The 16,811-nt window shown below is 40.1% G+C and overlaps 1 protein-coding gene across 2 annotated transcripts; it reads left to right on the top strand.

The window, feature by feature from the left end:
- The first annotated feature begins 493 nt into the window (after positions 1–493).
- pxylp1 (2-phosphoxylose phosphatase 1) lies at positions 494–15,958 on the top strand. 2 transcript variants are annotated; one of them, XM_008426218.2, is made up of 6 exons: positions 494–581; positions 2,299–2,433; positions 8,358–8,546; positions 8,990–9,116; positions 14,004–14,143; positions 14,784–15,958. In XM_008426218.2, exons 2-6 carry the CDS (start codon positions 2,352–2,354, stop codon positions 15,815–15,817), a joined length of 1,572 nt encoding a protein of 523 aa, XP_008424440.1. In that variant the 5' UTR covers positions 494–581; positions 2,299–2,351; the 3' UTR covers positions 15,818–15,958. The 2 variants fall into 2 exon arrangements, with proteins under 2 accessions (XP_008424440.1, XP_008424439.1); XM_008426217.2 differs by lacking the exons at positions 494–581; positions 2,299–2,433 and adding an exon at positions 6,549–6,723.
- The last annotated feature ends 853 nt before the right edge of the window (positions 15,959–16,811 follow it).

Raw genomic sequence — 16,811 nt, 5'->3', positions numbered from 1 at the left:
TTTAAATGGGGGGCTTTTTAGCTCTCAGAGCTTTTTACCCATTAAAAACTAAAACTGCCATAACTTTTTATTCAGTCATTCTGGTTTTTATTCAATCGTTGTGGTTTCAAATTAAATAAAAGCAGATACAATCATCATTAAAGGGCACTGCTACATTTACTTTTATAATGGAAATAATCCAAACTCCTTGTTTAGAGCACTAGAAAATAACCTTCAAATGTGACTCAAGAAATTTCAATCAGATATGATTTAATTTGAAAGCCCCAGAAACAATCTGATTTTTTTGTTTGTTTATTTTTAATACATTTATTTATTTATTTATTTATTTTAATGATCACTTCCGACCAAGAGTGGTCTCTTAACTGCTCTTTCTTGACCGTCAAAGTATGAAGCCTCTTCTTTTATTTTGAAAGGACGCCCCCGGAAGTCTCATTTTGCATTAGATCCATCCATTGTACTTTGATATCGCTGTCCGCTCTCTGCAGGCAGTCAGGTGTAACAGAGAAACCGGAGCGCTGGATTTGAGTAGCAGTCGCGCTTATCCTAGTAACTATGTGAGGATCCGTCATTGCAATCTGCAGGTAAAGAGACCCATTATTGATATCAGTTTGTGTTTTCGAGCGTTATTATCTTCTGGGGGTTTGACCATGTTCTGCTGCAGTGTGCACGGTTGTTGATGTGGCATTTTTTTAATTGGCTCTGTTCCTCCACAATACAAAGGCTTTTTTTTTGTCTGTGCAGAGTTTCTACTTTTAATAGGCCGAAGCAACAGGTAGCGATGAGCAAAGTTGGCGGAAATGTTAATATGCGATAAAATAATTCAGGTAATTAAAGCCCCGACGCTCGACTACGTCAGTGTGGAATGCGGGGTAAAATCTGACGGTACAGATGAGAATGATAATACACATAAAAGCTTCATCACAATGGATTTTGAATTCATTCTTTCAATGTAGACTCACCATGAAAGGAAGTCTGTGACTTCTGTTGTTGCGGCTCAGTCCTTAGCGGAGGGTTACACTTAATGTAGCAAAGTATACTGAACGTCAGCAAGCTAACTGCTAGCTAACTAGTTAACCAGCTGACTGTTGTCAGGGGAGTTTATCGACTCAGTTAACCGTATCGAGTTTCAGTGTTTCTTTAAGTGAAGGAAAGACTCCACGCAGTCTGAAGGACTGTTTGAGTTCCCTAGAGAGGGAGAACATTCCTACATTATCCGCATAAAATCCAGCGCTTTCTGTGTGAAAGCCACTGATGTATTTTCCAGTGTCTATATAAAAAAAAAAATTCCCTGACTTTTTCCCTCAAAAGATGGCAGTTTTTTTTTTCTCTTGCTCATGCGCAGACCGTTCATTACGCTTCACTATAAATTCGTAATAATCATTTCACTGTGCTCTGGTGATTGTTATCGTGCATGATTCATAAAGGTAATTTAACAGTTAAAGTCTCCTTAATTAACGAGTTTATTAAGTCATACAGAAGAAACGTAAAACAAATTAACTTTTATTTCTGTTCTTCGTGAAGCTGTGGACGAGTGTGTTCAGGGAACCAATCAGGAAGGTCATATTTATGGTTTTCGGTGCTGGTGTAGCTTCACTACTGATTGCTGGGCACATTTCTACACCACCTAATGGTAGGCTTTAAGGTCTAGGCCTCTCATTGGCTTTTTCGTTTTGTTAGTTCAATCCATACTTGTTTCTAATTTTGGCCTTTTTTTGCAGAAGTTTTTTTGCAGAAGTTTCTAAAAGGTTTAAGTGAGAAGAAATGGTTTAAGACACATTAATTAGGATTATTATTATTATTGTTATTGTTATTATTTTATATGTATTTTATGTAGCCTTAATTTTAGCAGTCTGGAAATGCAACCTATTACATGAACTGTGCAACAGATTTGAGTTGGTTGGAATAAATCTGATAATCTGATACGCAATGTTGAATAATTATCTGGATTGTTTATGTAAGTGATTGATATTTAGCACGAGTAATAGTTTTCCGCTTTATGAAGACATTTTTAATAATTTAAAAGCATGCACCCTTTTTATTTATCTCTACGTTTTACTCTGTGTTCTCAGAGCACGTTTTCCTGTTTTAGGATTGTAATTTGGGAGTGTGAGTATTAACATGATAGCTGGTTTCAGTATCAAGAGAGTCTGTAAGGATTGTGAAGTGAAAGAGTTGGGGTTTACTCTTAGATCCCAGTCATTTTATTGCACATATTTAACACATGTGCAACAAAACAACAGCTGCTGTAAATCAAATGTAGTTTTAGCTCTTCTTTTTTTTATGTTTGTGTTTTGATAGGGATGAGATGTTGTCTGGATGGCTGATGGACAGAAACGCCGACCAGTTCCAAGATGCTGGCTCGTAACCGCTTCCTCTTCCTGGTGGTGGTGGGTGGGGCAGTGCTGGCTGTCCTCAGTTTCAGCCTCCAGTTCTGTAAGTCCACCCGTTTGCGTATATGTAAAATATAAATTTTCTGTTACTCAGGAGCCGTGGTCAGACACCCTTTTTTTTTTTTTTTTAAATTGCGGTTTGGAATAACCATTCATGTATATCCTCTCATTCCTGTTTTATTTTTAACATTCCATTCATGCAAAAACAAAGCAGAATTCCCTGTAGAATTCCTATAAATACCCAGCACCAGCAGTGGGCCTCTCTGGATGCTTTGTTTGTTTCCCTCCCACCATCTCCGTTATTTGCACATTGAGGTGCACAGAATTGTGTCTTTTTGTACAGAAGGTGCGTGAATGTGGAGCTGATTGAATGCTGGGAAACCTCCCAGTAGATGAACTGCTTTGCACTGGTGGAAATGTGAAAGTCCAACAAAACTAGTGGTTGGTGCAGAAAAAGTTTTGTGTTGAAATTGTTGAAATTCACCTTTTTTGTACTTTCTGACCTATGCACTTGAGTTCAGCAAAGTTTTAAAGTAAACGTGCAGTTTTCCCAAGGCAGACGTGCTATTATGTTTATTTGAAGTACTAAAATGGAATCTAGTGACTCAGAGCTGCTGTTTCAGACTTCAGAATCTGAGTTTGAGTTCTTCAGCTCTTGTAGCTTCAGTTTTTTTTCCTGCTTTTTTGCAAAACAGCTGAAACACTGAATTTCTTTAAATCTGGACTAAAACCTGCCTTTTTAGAGTTGCTTTTGAACCTTAATAAATGAAATATTGACCAACATAATTGATGTGTAACAGTAACTGACAAAATGTAAAATGTTTAATGGTTTTCTCTATTATTGACTGTGTTATGTCTTTTATGACTTTGTATTTTTGTGTTTTTATGATGTAAAACGCTTTGAACGACCTTGTCGCTGAAATCTTCTGTACAAATCAACTTGGAAAACCATAAGCATTTTAATGGAAAACTTCTTATTGAATTGTTTTTCATCTTCTTTTGCTGTGCTGCTGTGTAAGTTTAGCTTATACTTTTCAACATGTTCCACTAGGACTGTATTCCACCAAATCAGATCCAGCGCCATTGCAAGAGAAACAAAACAAACAAAATCAAGGCGGGGAACAGGATGCAAATCATGATTCAAATCATTATGCAACTGAAAATGTATGTTAAATGAAATGTTTGTACCACTCTATTGTATTCCTATGAAGGTTCCCAGTGCAGAATGACTGTTTAAGCACACAAATGTCCCATTATCCCTTCAAATAGACTTTTTAACATAGAATAAGTGTCATTTATAAATGCTGTTTTGGTATTCTTGACAGATCCCTGCCAACATTTACAACTTCTGATTGGTGTTCATAAACAACAGCTGCTCATAAAAATATATCATAGTGCCTGTAAAACGGTCCCAAATGGCATTTACACATGTAACTTTTTACTGCAGCCTCCTGCAGTGCATTGGGCGTATGCTAATCATGCCTGTTGCGTATTTCATTTCAGTAGTTTTGTAGGGGAGAAAATAGTTGCCATAATTTATTTACACATGAGGAAGAATTGAACCATTATCCAGGAATAGCCCAGGAGAGAAACGGGGGATTTTCTCTTCATGTTTAATAAATGACTGTTGTGTTGTCAGTCTGTCTCACACTGCTCTTTCCTCTTTGACTCTCTCTATTTAATGGAGAAGTCTGATCACCTGTTTATTGCTTATTGATGATCTTTGCTATCAAAAGATTGTCCATCTGCCTGCAGGGGACAAGGATGACGAAAGGACAGGGACATCTCAAGAGAGGAGTGGTGCAGCTCATGGTGGTTAAAATGACTAAAACGGAACATGAGAAACACAAAGAAGTGAATCTGTAAAAGAGAAGTGAATCAGAGCTGTGTTCTGCAGGAGAGTTGGCAGCTTGATGGGCAGGAATAAAAGATAAGCAAGACATTTCAAGAGGATCAGATTAGGGCTGAAACGATTCCTCGAGTGATTCGAGTACCTCGATTATTAAAATTCCTCGAGGAAAATTGACCTGCCTCGAAGCTTCGTTAATTTATGCTTTATCATTTAGCGCACCGTGTTTCAGCCGGAACATAATTTGCGTTGAGCGGAGCTCTGACTTCCGCCTCTGAGTTGTTGACGGAAGCTGCGTGTTAGCGGCATAACGTCCAATCTTCAAGTTCGGCCCGCGGGGATTTTACTRATTGGTGATAATTCCGGGTTTTCATCGTTTTTGTGGGACCAATAAACATCCTTAAAATGACCGGCGCGATGCCGGGAGTTCGGCAGCCTTTCTGCTCCGGAGCTGATGGTTGAACGGCGGGAAGAAGCTGCGGAGGATTTCTACAGGTGAGCGGAGAGACTGAACACGATGCTTACAGGGTAAGAGCAGCTTTACGGACGAACCGCACAATAAACTTATATCATCCCGGTCTGAACAAACGGGAGGCGGAACATGGCTGGTAGATGAGTTTCTGAACGGAGGAGCCGTAAATATCCCGTATTGCTCCCCCGGTCTACAAAAAAATAACTGGTAGGGAAGCTCAAATGTGGAACAAATAGACTGATGTTGATATCCGATAGTAACACTGGTGTTATGGAAGATTTACCAATATTTTATTTCATAATTGTTTTTATCCGATTACTCGATTAAAAATCTATAGATTACTCGATTACTAAAATAATCGTTTACAACAGCCCTAGATCAGATCAAGCACAAATGTATTTCGCATGGAGCAATTCAGATTTACTTTAAATGTCTTTGACTATTCTTCTTCTTATAAACGCTGTCAGAAAAGTTTGCACACCCCAGCACCCTGAAGTTGGCATCTAATTTGAATCTTCGTTTCAGCAAATAAACCAAAGGCGTATTTCACACATTTCAAAGCAATTTGGACTAAATGTGTTCTCTCCTGTCTCAAAATGTCAAGTGTAGATGCTGATCAAACTTGAAATACATGATTCGAAATTAAACGTTGATTCTTTCTACCTTAATTTTGTAAAGCCTTGACTGCAGTTTTGGCTAAAAGTTTTGGGAAGGACAGATTTGTTTTGTCTTTCGCAAACAGTCCCGCTTAATTTATTTTACTGTGGTAATTTGCATTGATTTTATGTTGAGGGATTACAAAAAAAGTATTAATTGTACTGATTTAATTCATAACCAAGAAAAAGTGTTAGTAAAGAAGCTGATTTATGCTCTTTTCTAATTTAAAGCAAAGAGCAAAATAGTTACTTTAAAGATCGATAAGGCTTGGGTTCATCCTCCTTTTGCCATGGTTACCTGTTAGAAAACACAAGCTTTTGTCAGCTTTTTACATCAAATGGCTTTACAGTCACTAATGTTGGTGTCATTTATTGAATCAACATTAGCTTCAGGGAGCGGTTCAGGGCAGTCCAGCACATGCCAGAATCTGGATGGATGCATAAACTGTACAGTTGGTTGGATAAACCAACTTCATGGATTGATGGAAAGACCTACTGATAGATTCTCAGTTGGACAGTGTGGCAGGGAATGGTCTGAAAACACACATCCAGACCTGGAACATCTTTAAATTCCTTCGTTTTCCAGAATGTGCCAGAATACCTCCGTTTGTGTTTTCTACCAAATCCTTGTTTGTTGCCGAAGTGAAACTAAAAGCTGCCCTGAATCATGATTACTTCTAAGAACATGAGGTTAGGTAGAGCTGTTTATTTAAGAAAAACAGTCATGTTTATTTCCACCTGCAATTCCTTTAGTTTTGGTGTTTCATCTTTTGGGTGTGCACTTGGATCATTTATCAAAGTGCCTTCCTACCCTCTAATTACAGCTGTGGTGTAGCTAGAAAGCAAGTGGTTTTCTGTTAGTGTTTTTTTTTCATGCCCGATCCGATTCCAAAGTAAGATCTCAGCTTTTCACCATGTTTAGTGTTAAAGTATTCACATGTTAATGACCAGCCCTCCCTCATCACCCAAACTCTGTTTTTCCTTTGGATAAAACCTTCAAATTAAGCCCCTTTTTATTTCTAATGTGATGGAAGGAGACGTCCTAAATAGAGCAGCCAGACTTTGTGCAGACCCGTGAATGTGTGTGTATTCCAGCTTTCCTGTGCTCCCATTCGAACTGAGGATGAGGTCACAAAAGCCCCATTGTGTATGGGACCGTGGCAGAGCTGGTCTGGAGAAGTTTGGTCAGTCTGCGGAGGCCTGTGTTTGGATGGTGGCTTGGGAGGTGGCTGCGTATAGGGAACAGGTTATGGTAGTGAATGAGCTCCAGTGTGTGTGTGTGTCTGCAGCAGTCAGCTATCAGCATGGTCTCCAGTGTTACCGGGCACTTTATTTTCTTCTTTTGCATCGTTTCTGGTGAGTTTATACAAACGTGCTTAATGAACAGAGTTTTTTTGTTGGGTTTTTTGCTGACTTTCCCAGCTATTATATGGTTGCAATTCTTAAGGCGTAGCTCCAGATCCAGGGTTTTGGTAAACTTATGTGCCTAGATGATCATTTTTCCATCAGGTGTCGTTTCTTCGCTCTGGTATACCACAATAACTTGATTCAGGTAGCCAATCAGGAACTGATACTCATATGAACATGTACCAGCTACTTTTAAGATTGAAGTGTTAACGTTACTTTATGCTGTAAGCTTTGTCGGCTGTTAGTTTTATTTTAAAGCTAGCTAAGGAAGGCAGCATTGAAACTCTGTGTTTTATCTCTAGCATAAACATCAGAATCACTATTTTTCTTTTGTTTGACAAAAATAAAGCATAATGTGCTTCATTCTTTACTACTGCTGCTCTTAGATGTATTGCTGTAAACACATTTTCTAATTTCAATTTGGATACATAAAATAAGGAGAGAACAAGTTTTAGGTCAGCAGTCAGTCTGTAACAGAGATGCACCAATCAGACCTACCTTTAGAAAGGAGAAGGATACTCTTTACATCCAGAACGTAGACATAAATGCTTATTCATTCCAGGTGCAATAACTGCAGTCGATTAACTACACTGTCACAAATAACAATAAATCAATTAATTGCACAGTAAATTACAAGAAACTCAATAATTTTCATTTTCTTGATTTATCGTTTTTCTCTTTCCTCATTACTAAAACTGGTCTCCGTTCTGGTGCTTTGGTGTCAACTATCCCTTTTTCGAAAGATTATTTTGTATGTATGTGTGTATATTTTGCCACCCTTTTGGCACAGTGGGCAAACAGCCACACCACTGACCACACCTGGTTAGAAATGAGGGCAAGAGAGAAATGAATGTTGACACAAAATCCCTGAGATGTATAAGCTTGTGGGAAGACAGAGGAATTTTCTGGCAGCACACAGTGTTCTTATTCTTTCAGTCTGATGTGTGTGTGAAAGTTGCCATAATCAGAACTACATAATCTATTTAGGTCACCATCAAAGCAGGAATGTGTCTGTTCTTTTGTAGCCAGAAGCAACCTTGAATGAAACTTAGACACTTGAATGAAACTTATAATTTACTTTGAAACTTGAATGTCTAAAGTGTGTGTGTGTGTGTGCGTGTGTGTGTGTGTGTGTGTGTGTGTGTGTGTGTGTGTGATGTAAGTGGGATTTAGACCTCCGGCTCTCCAAAAGGGGACATTGGGGCTGTGCTTCTTTTTCTTGGATCTTAGCAAAAGCTGGTTTAAGTTCCCACAGCAGCTCTGTCTTTGTTACACCATGGTAACAGTGAGGTCTTAAGAGGGACACAACTGTTGTCATGGACGTGAAATGTGGTGGAACTGTGACAAAGTCGTGTTTGTCTGCTACTCTATCCATTTTTTTTTAAATTCTTGCTACTCTGCTCTATTTTCCCCTCTTTTTCTTTGTCCCATTACGTGAAAATCTCTGTACTGACCACCAAGTTTAGCCTCAGGCTTCTTCCCACAGATTGGTGCTGGTATGCTATTGCATGAGCTGAAAATGTTCCGACTTTGCTTCTTCCTCTCTAACATTGTTATTTCTCCCTCTTTCCTCTTCCTCGCAGTGAACCTGATTCCCACCTCTCCCATGCTGGATGAGCAAGCAGTCCAGGCTGCAGATGGAGGTTTCAGAGGTTTCCAGGCGAAAAGCAGAAAGCGAATCTTTCCTGTGCATCACAGCCAAGAGCCTGATCCTGTCTTTGAGGCCTACAGCTACTGCAACACCCCAAACCGCACCGAACAAGCCTGGGAAGGTAAATGCATAAATAACAAAGTAACTATAGGACTATTGAAAGCCCACCGAATGCCGGGAAATTCAAACTCATTTTTTTATGTGCGGTCTGAGACCAGTTAGCTTTTGAAGCCAGGATTAGAACTAGATCATATGGAAACTTTATATAATCCAGCCACAGTACACTTTTAGTGTGTCAGAACTCCAGGGATGTGTTAAATATGGTAAAGTCAATTCCTTGTAATTGCATCATCTGTATTTTTACATTGCGGAGCCGTTTTTATCTAGGTTGGGGTCAGTGAAAGAGATCCTGCAGAAACAAGTTGCATAAACACTACAAACTCTTCGCATTGTTTTCCAGTACATGTTGCTTTCGTTTACACAATCTCCTTTTTAACTTTTTTAAAAACATGTGTTGGAAAATGAATGACAACAGAAAAAAAAAGCCTATTTGTGTTGTCACAGGTCACAGCCCCGCGGACTACAAGCTGCTATCTGTTCATGTGATGATTCGCCATGGAGACCGCTACCCTCTCTACTCCATCCCAAAGACCAGACGCCCCAGCATCGACTGCACCCTGTCTGCCAACAGGTACACAACGATAGTGAATACAATCACAATTTGTATATAATGTCTCATATAACATAGTGAATATACGGTATGGTTTTGCATGAGCCTTTGCATCCCTTGGACTATTTCACATATTGTGACATTACAACGATGTATTTGATCCACGTTTGTGTGAAAGACGACGCCTGCACCCGTTTTGCACATCTAGAAACTGAAGCTACTTCTTTGCAAAGTAGCTTAAGCTAAGTCCCGTTTGAATGGACAATTTCATGAGTTGTCACTTCCTAAGTAGTTTGCATACTTCTTACCAGAGCATGTATAAATACAATTTTTCAGTCATAGAATATCTTTATTGTGCTAGTAATGCACAAAAAGACCCTTATGGGTAGACACGACCGCCACAGAGGGTGAAGCCAAGTTGGACCCAAACAAATGTTTTCTTTTTTGCTTCAGGTGAGTAAAATTAACTCTCAGGCACAGGTTTTTTTTTCCAATTTATATTTTTTATGTGAAAGTAGCAGAGCGTGAGACACAAATATATGTCAGAGCTTTTAATATTCTCCCATAAAAACTCCTGCCGAGGAGTGATAAGAACGTTTTGCCTCGAAAAGCTCCAGCTGAATTTAGTGGAAATCACGACCTGAATGAGGCGCATTAACTGGATTTCTGCTCACAACACTGTTAACAGTTGCTTGGCTTCTCAGCCGTAATGCACGTGTCATCAGGAACGGGTGGGTACGGCTTGCTATGGCACATCTGCGCTCTTGTACAGCTGGAAAAACATAAACAAATGCTAACAAACACGTCATGCATCATTGTGTTGCTGTTAACGCACACTTTCTGCCTCCCAAAGAGGGAGAGTGGGTGGAAGCAGAAAAAGTGCTAAAAAAAATCCCTTATCTTTTTCCACTCACTGAACTCTACTCTCATTTTGTATCTGCAGTGCTTTGTGTCTGCTCACAATCACTCCGCTTGTTCAAGAGGGTCAGATAAGATTTAATGATGAGCAGTTATTAAAAGCCGGCTCTGCTTGAGCCTAGCATATCTGAAATCGGATAGTTTTTCGGAATTCATTTCCTTCAAATAAAGCAAACTCTGCATGAGAGTAGGCACATTATAATTTAAAAATAAATAAATAAGCAGGGGAAACTAAATCCAGAAAATCGGACCATATGGCCACCAGATTGTCTGAGACAAATCCTCTTTTGACGCTGTGCACCTGAGCTCAGATTCAGCTAGCGACTTAATTTTGCATAAAGCAGCACATCTGGACAAATCACAAGGAGACTTTTATCTGTAAATCCACAGGCTAGAACGCTACAACCTGCATTCACTTGATCTAACTTTCTACTGTTCCATCTTGACATGGAGAGGGTCGTAAAAGAATTAAAAAGCTGTTGTTTCGTATGCCCATCAGTTGATTCAGCTTCATACCTCTGCAGCCGAGAGCATTGTTGAAATTGGACAGGGAGTGAACTCTTTTTTTTTTCATCTGCTGTTTAATAGCGCAGGAGACCGGATGTCTGACAGAACCAGTTCCAGCCAGAGAAAATCAAAAGCAAGCGGGAGCACTGTGACCTCACATCGGAGTTCTGCAAGAAATGCATCCTGGAATCTAAGATACCACACAAGCTCTTAAATCCCATCAAGACGCATCCAGAGCCTTTGTGCTCTAAGAGCAGAAGTTGGGCTGTTTTCTCAAGTGTGTGACAAGTTAAAATGCTATATGCTATGCTGTTATAGCCACTATTGCCCCAATTAAAGACAAAAAATGTGGATTTTCCTGATGCGAAAATATCAAGGATTTTGGCAAAATTAGGTTAAATGTAAATTCTGCTCCAGTTCTGACCAACATCGTTGTTATAGTGGACACTTCCATGAACACATTTTTATTGACACCTCTGACAGAAGACTTTGTGAGTTATGGAGAGATTGGGTAAAACAGGCGCAATGTGTGGAAGCAGCTGAAAGTCTCACTTTTCTACACACATTTCATCAGTTTCAAACTTGTGAAGGTTATAATCAATGACATATGGTGTTCTCAGAAAGACAACGTGTTATTCAGAGTACACCATATGTTACTCAACTCAATCGACAGTTAGTTTTTAAAACATCATCTTTGGCCATGAATTGTTCATTCAAACAAATGTTTTACAAGGTGTGGACAGAAGGGAAGTCAAATGCGAGTTACCGTTCCTTTGGCTCATACACTGAGAAAGCTGAGTCACAACTGAAACTAATTCTCATCTATAGGATTATACCAAACAATATGTGGATTTCGGCAGAGGTGTTTTCAGACAAAGAAGATAAAAAATTCAAAAACCATGGTAAGACACTAGGTCTTCTTATCTGACGAACTTTATGCTCACAAACAACATTTCTGATCTTGTCATGTTCTGGCTCCAGACTTTGCTGGAGATATCTGCTGTAGCTGTGGAGTAACCTGTGTGGCATTTCCATCCCTCAGCTTTAGGTTGTGGCTTTTCTTAAAGCCATGTTTCCATTTTTTTTCAGAATCATTTGACAAAAAGTGTTTCTAGCAGTCATGCTGTTTTCAGTGGGTTAGAAAGGTTCCTGTCGTTGAATCTCACTAACTCTTTCTGCATTTTTCTGCTTTGACAAAACAATGGAATGGTCACGGTATATTACCGTACACACTTTTGGTTGTTTCTATGGGTTGGACTTAAATCAATCAGAAGACTGAAGTCTGGAAAGGGTGGAGGTCTTGCCCCTTCCAAAGATTCTCCAAATCCCTCATAGCTATTAGCCGTAAGCTTCACCACAAACAGATGTTGAGAGGTGGAGCTGTGAAAGGGTGAAATTTCTGCTTCATCACAATGAAGCCAACTAATTCCAATACAAAGAGTTATTTGTGTATGCATAGGATTGTATAACTAGAACTGATGTTGTAGATAGTTCCTTCTGTTTTCTTGACCAAACTGTGATTACAAGCACACAAGCTGGCATATGCTCTCAGAGAGATCGTCACAGGGAGCAGGTGATGTGTGTGTGTATGCGTGTGTGTGTGTGTGTGTTGCTGTACATTTTGTGTGTTTGAATGCTCTGGCACCAGCCTGCCGACCCACTGTCTCCATCTGCGGTTAACTGAGCTCTTTCCATCTGCAGGGAGCATCTCCTCCCTCTTTCCTTCCCTTCTTTCCCATCGGTTTCTCAATGTTTTTGTCTTTTTATAAATTCACTACATATGTTCTACTTTCTATTTCAGTCTTCTGCATTTCCAGCACAACCTCGCTCTGTTAATCCCACCATTCACTTTATTGTTTTTTTTTTTTATCTCTCCACCCGTCCCTTCCTTCCTCTTCACTAATCTATTCCCATCCTATCCAGTGACAATAATCCCTGCTTAATGTAATTGGGCTCTCTAATCTTCAGCTGGCAACAATGAACCTAATAGAGGCTTTTTGTCCACTGTGGCGTCTCTGTCCTCGGACATCCAGTCTCCCGGTGCAGCCAATTAAATCTGAATTGTTCGGTTCTCCTCAAACCAGTCGGATCTGCTGCTGACGGGGCAGAAAGTCGCTCTTCTCAGCACATCCACACTCAGCCCGCAGTGTGTTTGTTATGGTGCTAATGAATAAGAGTATGATGACGCAAACAGTGCAGAGTGGCGACGTGATGACTGACATGACCTGGCGGCAGAAAAAGGCTTTCATTGTCCTTTTTTGATGTAGCAGGTGGCTGCAGATGACAGATTAGGCTTTGCTGTGTAAGGTCAGACATGATGGCTTTATTCGATCTATTTTTATGGCTTGTTCCTGAATCTCTCTGTGATCACTATGGAAACTGTGCGTGCGCGCACCCTTAATCTGGTTGAGTTGAGCTGCTGCTCTCACGGATTCTTTCATATTAATTTATAATCTTCAATCCTCTTTAATCTTTTGGATCATCGACTGCTCGTCTTGCTTTCCTCATTCCTGGATGATGATGTGTGGATCCTGGGATTTGTGTGTGTGTGTGTGTTTGTTGTCATGTGCCCTGAAACAACAAATTCATTCATCGTTTTATATCTACATATTTAGTTGTTTTTTTTTCCTCCCACACACATCTAGCTGTCCTGTCAAAGTTCACATCCTTGTGTTAAAGAGACACCTGCTGGTAGTTTATAGGAACTGGTCACATTCTCCCACCTACTAATCATTTTAGTGCACTTAACATATTTTTTTTCTGCATTTATTATTGCAAGTAATTATTAAAATAATATTTGTTATATTAGTTTTATTAATTTGCTTACGTTTTAACTCCAAGACACCAATCTGAAGTCTATCCAAGAAAGACAAAACACTTTTAATTTGTGAGTTTGAATGAGACAAAAGTAATACAGATAATTCGAGTAAAATACTGCACCATTTTCAAATCATAACATTTATTAAAGGAAAAAAAAAGATATCTTAACCAACTAGTCCTTCTTTGGAAAATGGAACAATCTCCTAAAGCAAATACATAGTCGCGTTACTTTTAACAGCAACAACTAATACTTTACAACTCTGTAAATAAATGTTGACCCTCCAAACAATGTAGTTGATCAAAGTTATTAATTCATGAAGGCAAATTCCTCTTTCACACAGAGCCAGGTTGTTTTTAAAGCATCATTCAACTGTAAATCCTGGTCTACTGATCATCTAAAATCGCCAATAATTCTTATTAGCAGACTAACTCAGATTTAGTTATTTACTGCAAAAAGCATCTTTCAACCTAAACATTTGACAGCCACAGTGAAAAGAGTAATGGGTCAGCGTCAGAATACATACACTGATTCTAATACAACCCAGCTGCAGGAAACACGCAGCAGAACTCCTATATGTGAAATAAAACTCGCCATACATGCGACTGACAGTTAATCACAATAATCATGTTTGATGGCATTTTTTTTTGTCTTTGTCTTCCCAGGCAGCCTTCCCACCCTCTGCTAGACTCCTTCATTAATCACATGGGCCAGGGGACCCGTGGCCACTGGGAGGCACAGCTGGGCTCCATTTCACGTCTCCCCAACCACAGCGTCTGTGAGATGGGAGAACTCACGCAGACAGGTGTTCAAACCAGACAGCTATAAATCTCAGCCCAATGTGTCAGCTTCCGCTGTGCTGCTGTTCGTAATTAGTGGTGGTGTCAATCAATTAAAAAATGTAATCAGATTAATCACACTCTAGCACTGTGATTAATCACTATGCTTGACTTTGTAAGCTTGAAAAATGTTACAGAATGAGAGAGTTCTCAGTTTTCCAGCTTGTCATAATCATGAAGGGTTAATAGTAAATTTGTTTCAAAATGCTAAGTTAGAAAATGTAACTATAAGCTACTTGAGCTTCAGTGGAAGGATAATTCACAGTTCTGGTATGTATGTAGTATCTGTCTCGTGGTGTTTTTTTAAAGTGAGAACAGCAGTTTGGCATCTATTCACTCGCGTCTGCAGTTCTCCATTGTTGACCGTAATATAAGACCATGTAACACGCTGCTGTGAACTAGATAGCCCTCTCCAGAAGAGAGAATTTTAACTCAAAATAGGTAATGCAATTGATCTGCATTATGTAATATTAATTTGCTAAACTTTGTAGATTTATCACGTGTTAACGCATTAATGTTGACAGCCCTAATAACTGGATAAATGTCTTTGGTTATGCCGTAGAAATCTTTTCCCCTTAAAATCCAAATCTTTGTCGTTCTCAACAGGTGTCATTCAGCACCTTCGCAATGGGCAACTCCTCCAACGTGCCTACAAGCACCACAGTCTGCTCCCCTCTGATTGGTCGCCTCGCCAGGTTTGGATGGAGACCACAGGGAAAAGCCGGACCCTCCAAAGCGGAATGGCCTTTCTCTACGGCTTCCTCCCGGATTTTGACTGGACTAAGGTGACCGTGCGTCATCAGTGGAGCACATTGTTCTGCGGCTCGGCATGCGAGTGCCCTGCCAGGAGCAAGTACCTGGAGGAAGAGCAGAGGAGGCAGTATCGCCTCAGAGTGGCTGATTCCAACCTGGAGAGGACTTATATTGACATGGCACGCACTTTAGGTGTGCTCACTCGCCAGCTCCGAGCTGCAAACCCTATAGACTCGCTGCTTTGCCACCTGTGTCACGGCCTTCCTTTCCCATGCGTTTCCGGTGGAGATGGTGGTAGTGGCGGATGCCTGACTATGACACAGTTTGCGGTAATTCGGCAACAGCAGCTAGATGATGAGGTAGATCGGAGAAGATTTGGGGCCTATCGTAAATACGCCATCCTGGCCATGTACCCGTACCTCAACAGAACTGCTAACAAGATGGAACGGGTTGCTAGGGCCAACGAGGATGGCCGGCAGCCACGTCTGGGTGGGGAGGAGGTCTTCACCCTCTCTTCGGGTCATGATGTCACCATTGCCCCGTTGCTTAGCGCCCTGGGACTAGAGGAGGCCAAATTTCCTCGCTTTGCAGCAAGAATAGTCTTTGAAATGTGGAAAAGCCCGCCTACAGCACAAGGCCAGGCAAAAAACAGAGCAGGAAAGAGCGAGAGGTCAAAGTCAAATCGGAAAGATGGGGAAGTGTTCATCAGAGTGCTGTACAATGGTGAGGATGTGACATTTCATACCGCTTTCTGTCATCCCAGCAAACGCCACATCAACCAGCCACTCTGCCCTCTAAGAAACTTCCTAACCTTTGTCAGGAAGGATATATTCAGCATCGTCAACGCCACTTCCTACAAGGATGCATGCTACAAGCTCTCAGGGTGACAGATTGAGAGCAAGGTCGCAGGGTAAGGACGCCCAGCCGTCAGGTGGTTGTGATTCCCCAGATTCTTAAGTTTAAGAGAAGGCGCTCTTTTATGCCACTCATATCTGGCATGCTCCTTCACATTCCCAACATTTCCACTCACAAGAGACAAAAAAAAAGAAGCACAATCATTTACTTGAGATATTTTTGAGAAGAGATGCATTTCTGAAGATCCTGTAACCTTTGCTGAACCTGCTCTGGTGTTTTTGTTTACGGAGACCTTCTCTAAAAGATAAATACCTCAAGGACAACTGATCGGCACTTTATTCTGTAACTAAAGGTTTTTGTACATTTTCATGGTGAAATAAAGGCTAGTGAGAAGGGAATGTTGAAAATACACATACTGGGCTGGAATAATAATTACTTGGGAACATTTTGTATGACTAATCTTTTTAAAGCACATTCATCTAAGTAAGGATAAAGCTAGAGTCACTTTTTGTTCTCACTTTTTGTTTTTGTCACTTACACACATGGTAGGTTTGTGTTTTTTTATTTCTGATTTTAACTGAACATCAATGTGGGTCTTGTTTTTGTTCTAAACAATGACTGCGGTACATTTTCAGTGTTTTTTTCCCCCCAATCATTTAATGAAATTCCAAATTATTTAAAGTTTTGTTGTTTGTGAATCTAACATTGGTGTATTTTGATCAGACATTTGTACACATTAAAATTAATGTTGCATTTTCTGTGCGGTCTTGTTCTTGATTAGATTTTTAGAGCAAGTTTTCTTCTTGTTTAAGATGACTGTCTTACTGCATCTAGCCTCAACATCTTGGGTGTTCAAAACGCTTTTGTGCCTTTTACCACCAGAAGATCACGACAGTGTGGATTCCTGACACAAAACCATACTGAATCCACATTTTTGAAAAGATTTGGGCTTTTAAATGCTTTGAGAAGCTGATGAAATGCTTAGTCTGGTTTCTCTTTTTTCTCTCTCTCTCTTCCATTACTTCC

This window comes from Poecilia reticulata, linkage group LG13, assembly GCF_000633615.1.
Source record: "Poecilia reticulata strain Guanapo linkage group LG13, Guppy_female_1.0+MT, whole genome shotgun sequence".
Taxonomy (NCBI): domain Eukaryota; kingdom Metazoa; phylum Chordata; class Actinopteri; order Cyprinodontiformes; family Poeciliidae; genus Poecilia; species Poecilia reticulata.
The sequence above is the reverse complement of the archived record's forward strand: the minus strand, read 5'-3'. Positions and strand labels throughout refer to the sequence as shown.

Excerpts from the sequence above, each read along its gene's own strand:
- pxylp1 (XM_008426217.2), top strand. The coding sequence starts at position 6,627 with ATGAGCTCCAGTGTGTGTGTGTGTCTGCAGCAGTCAGCTATCAGCATG. Across the intron at positions 8,547-8,989 it reads CACCGAACAAGCCTGGGAAG|GTCACAGCCCCGCGGACTAC; the intron begins GTAAATGCATAA and ends GTGTTGTCACAG. Across the intron at positions 9,117-14,003 it reads TGCACCCTGTCTGCCAACAG|GCAGCCTTCCCACCCTCTGC; the intron begins GTACACAACGAT and ends TTGTCTTCCCAG.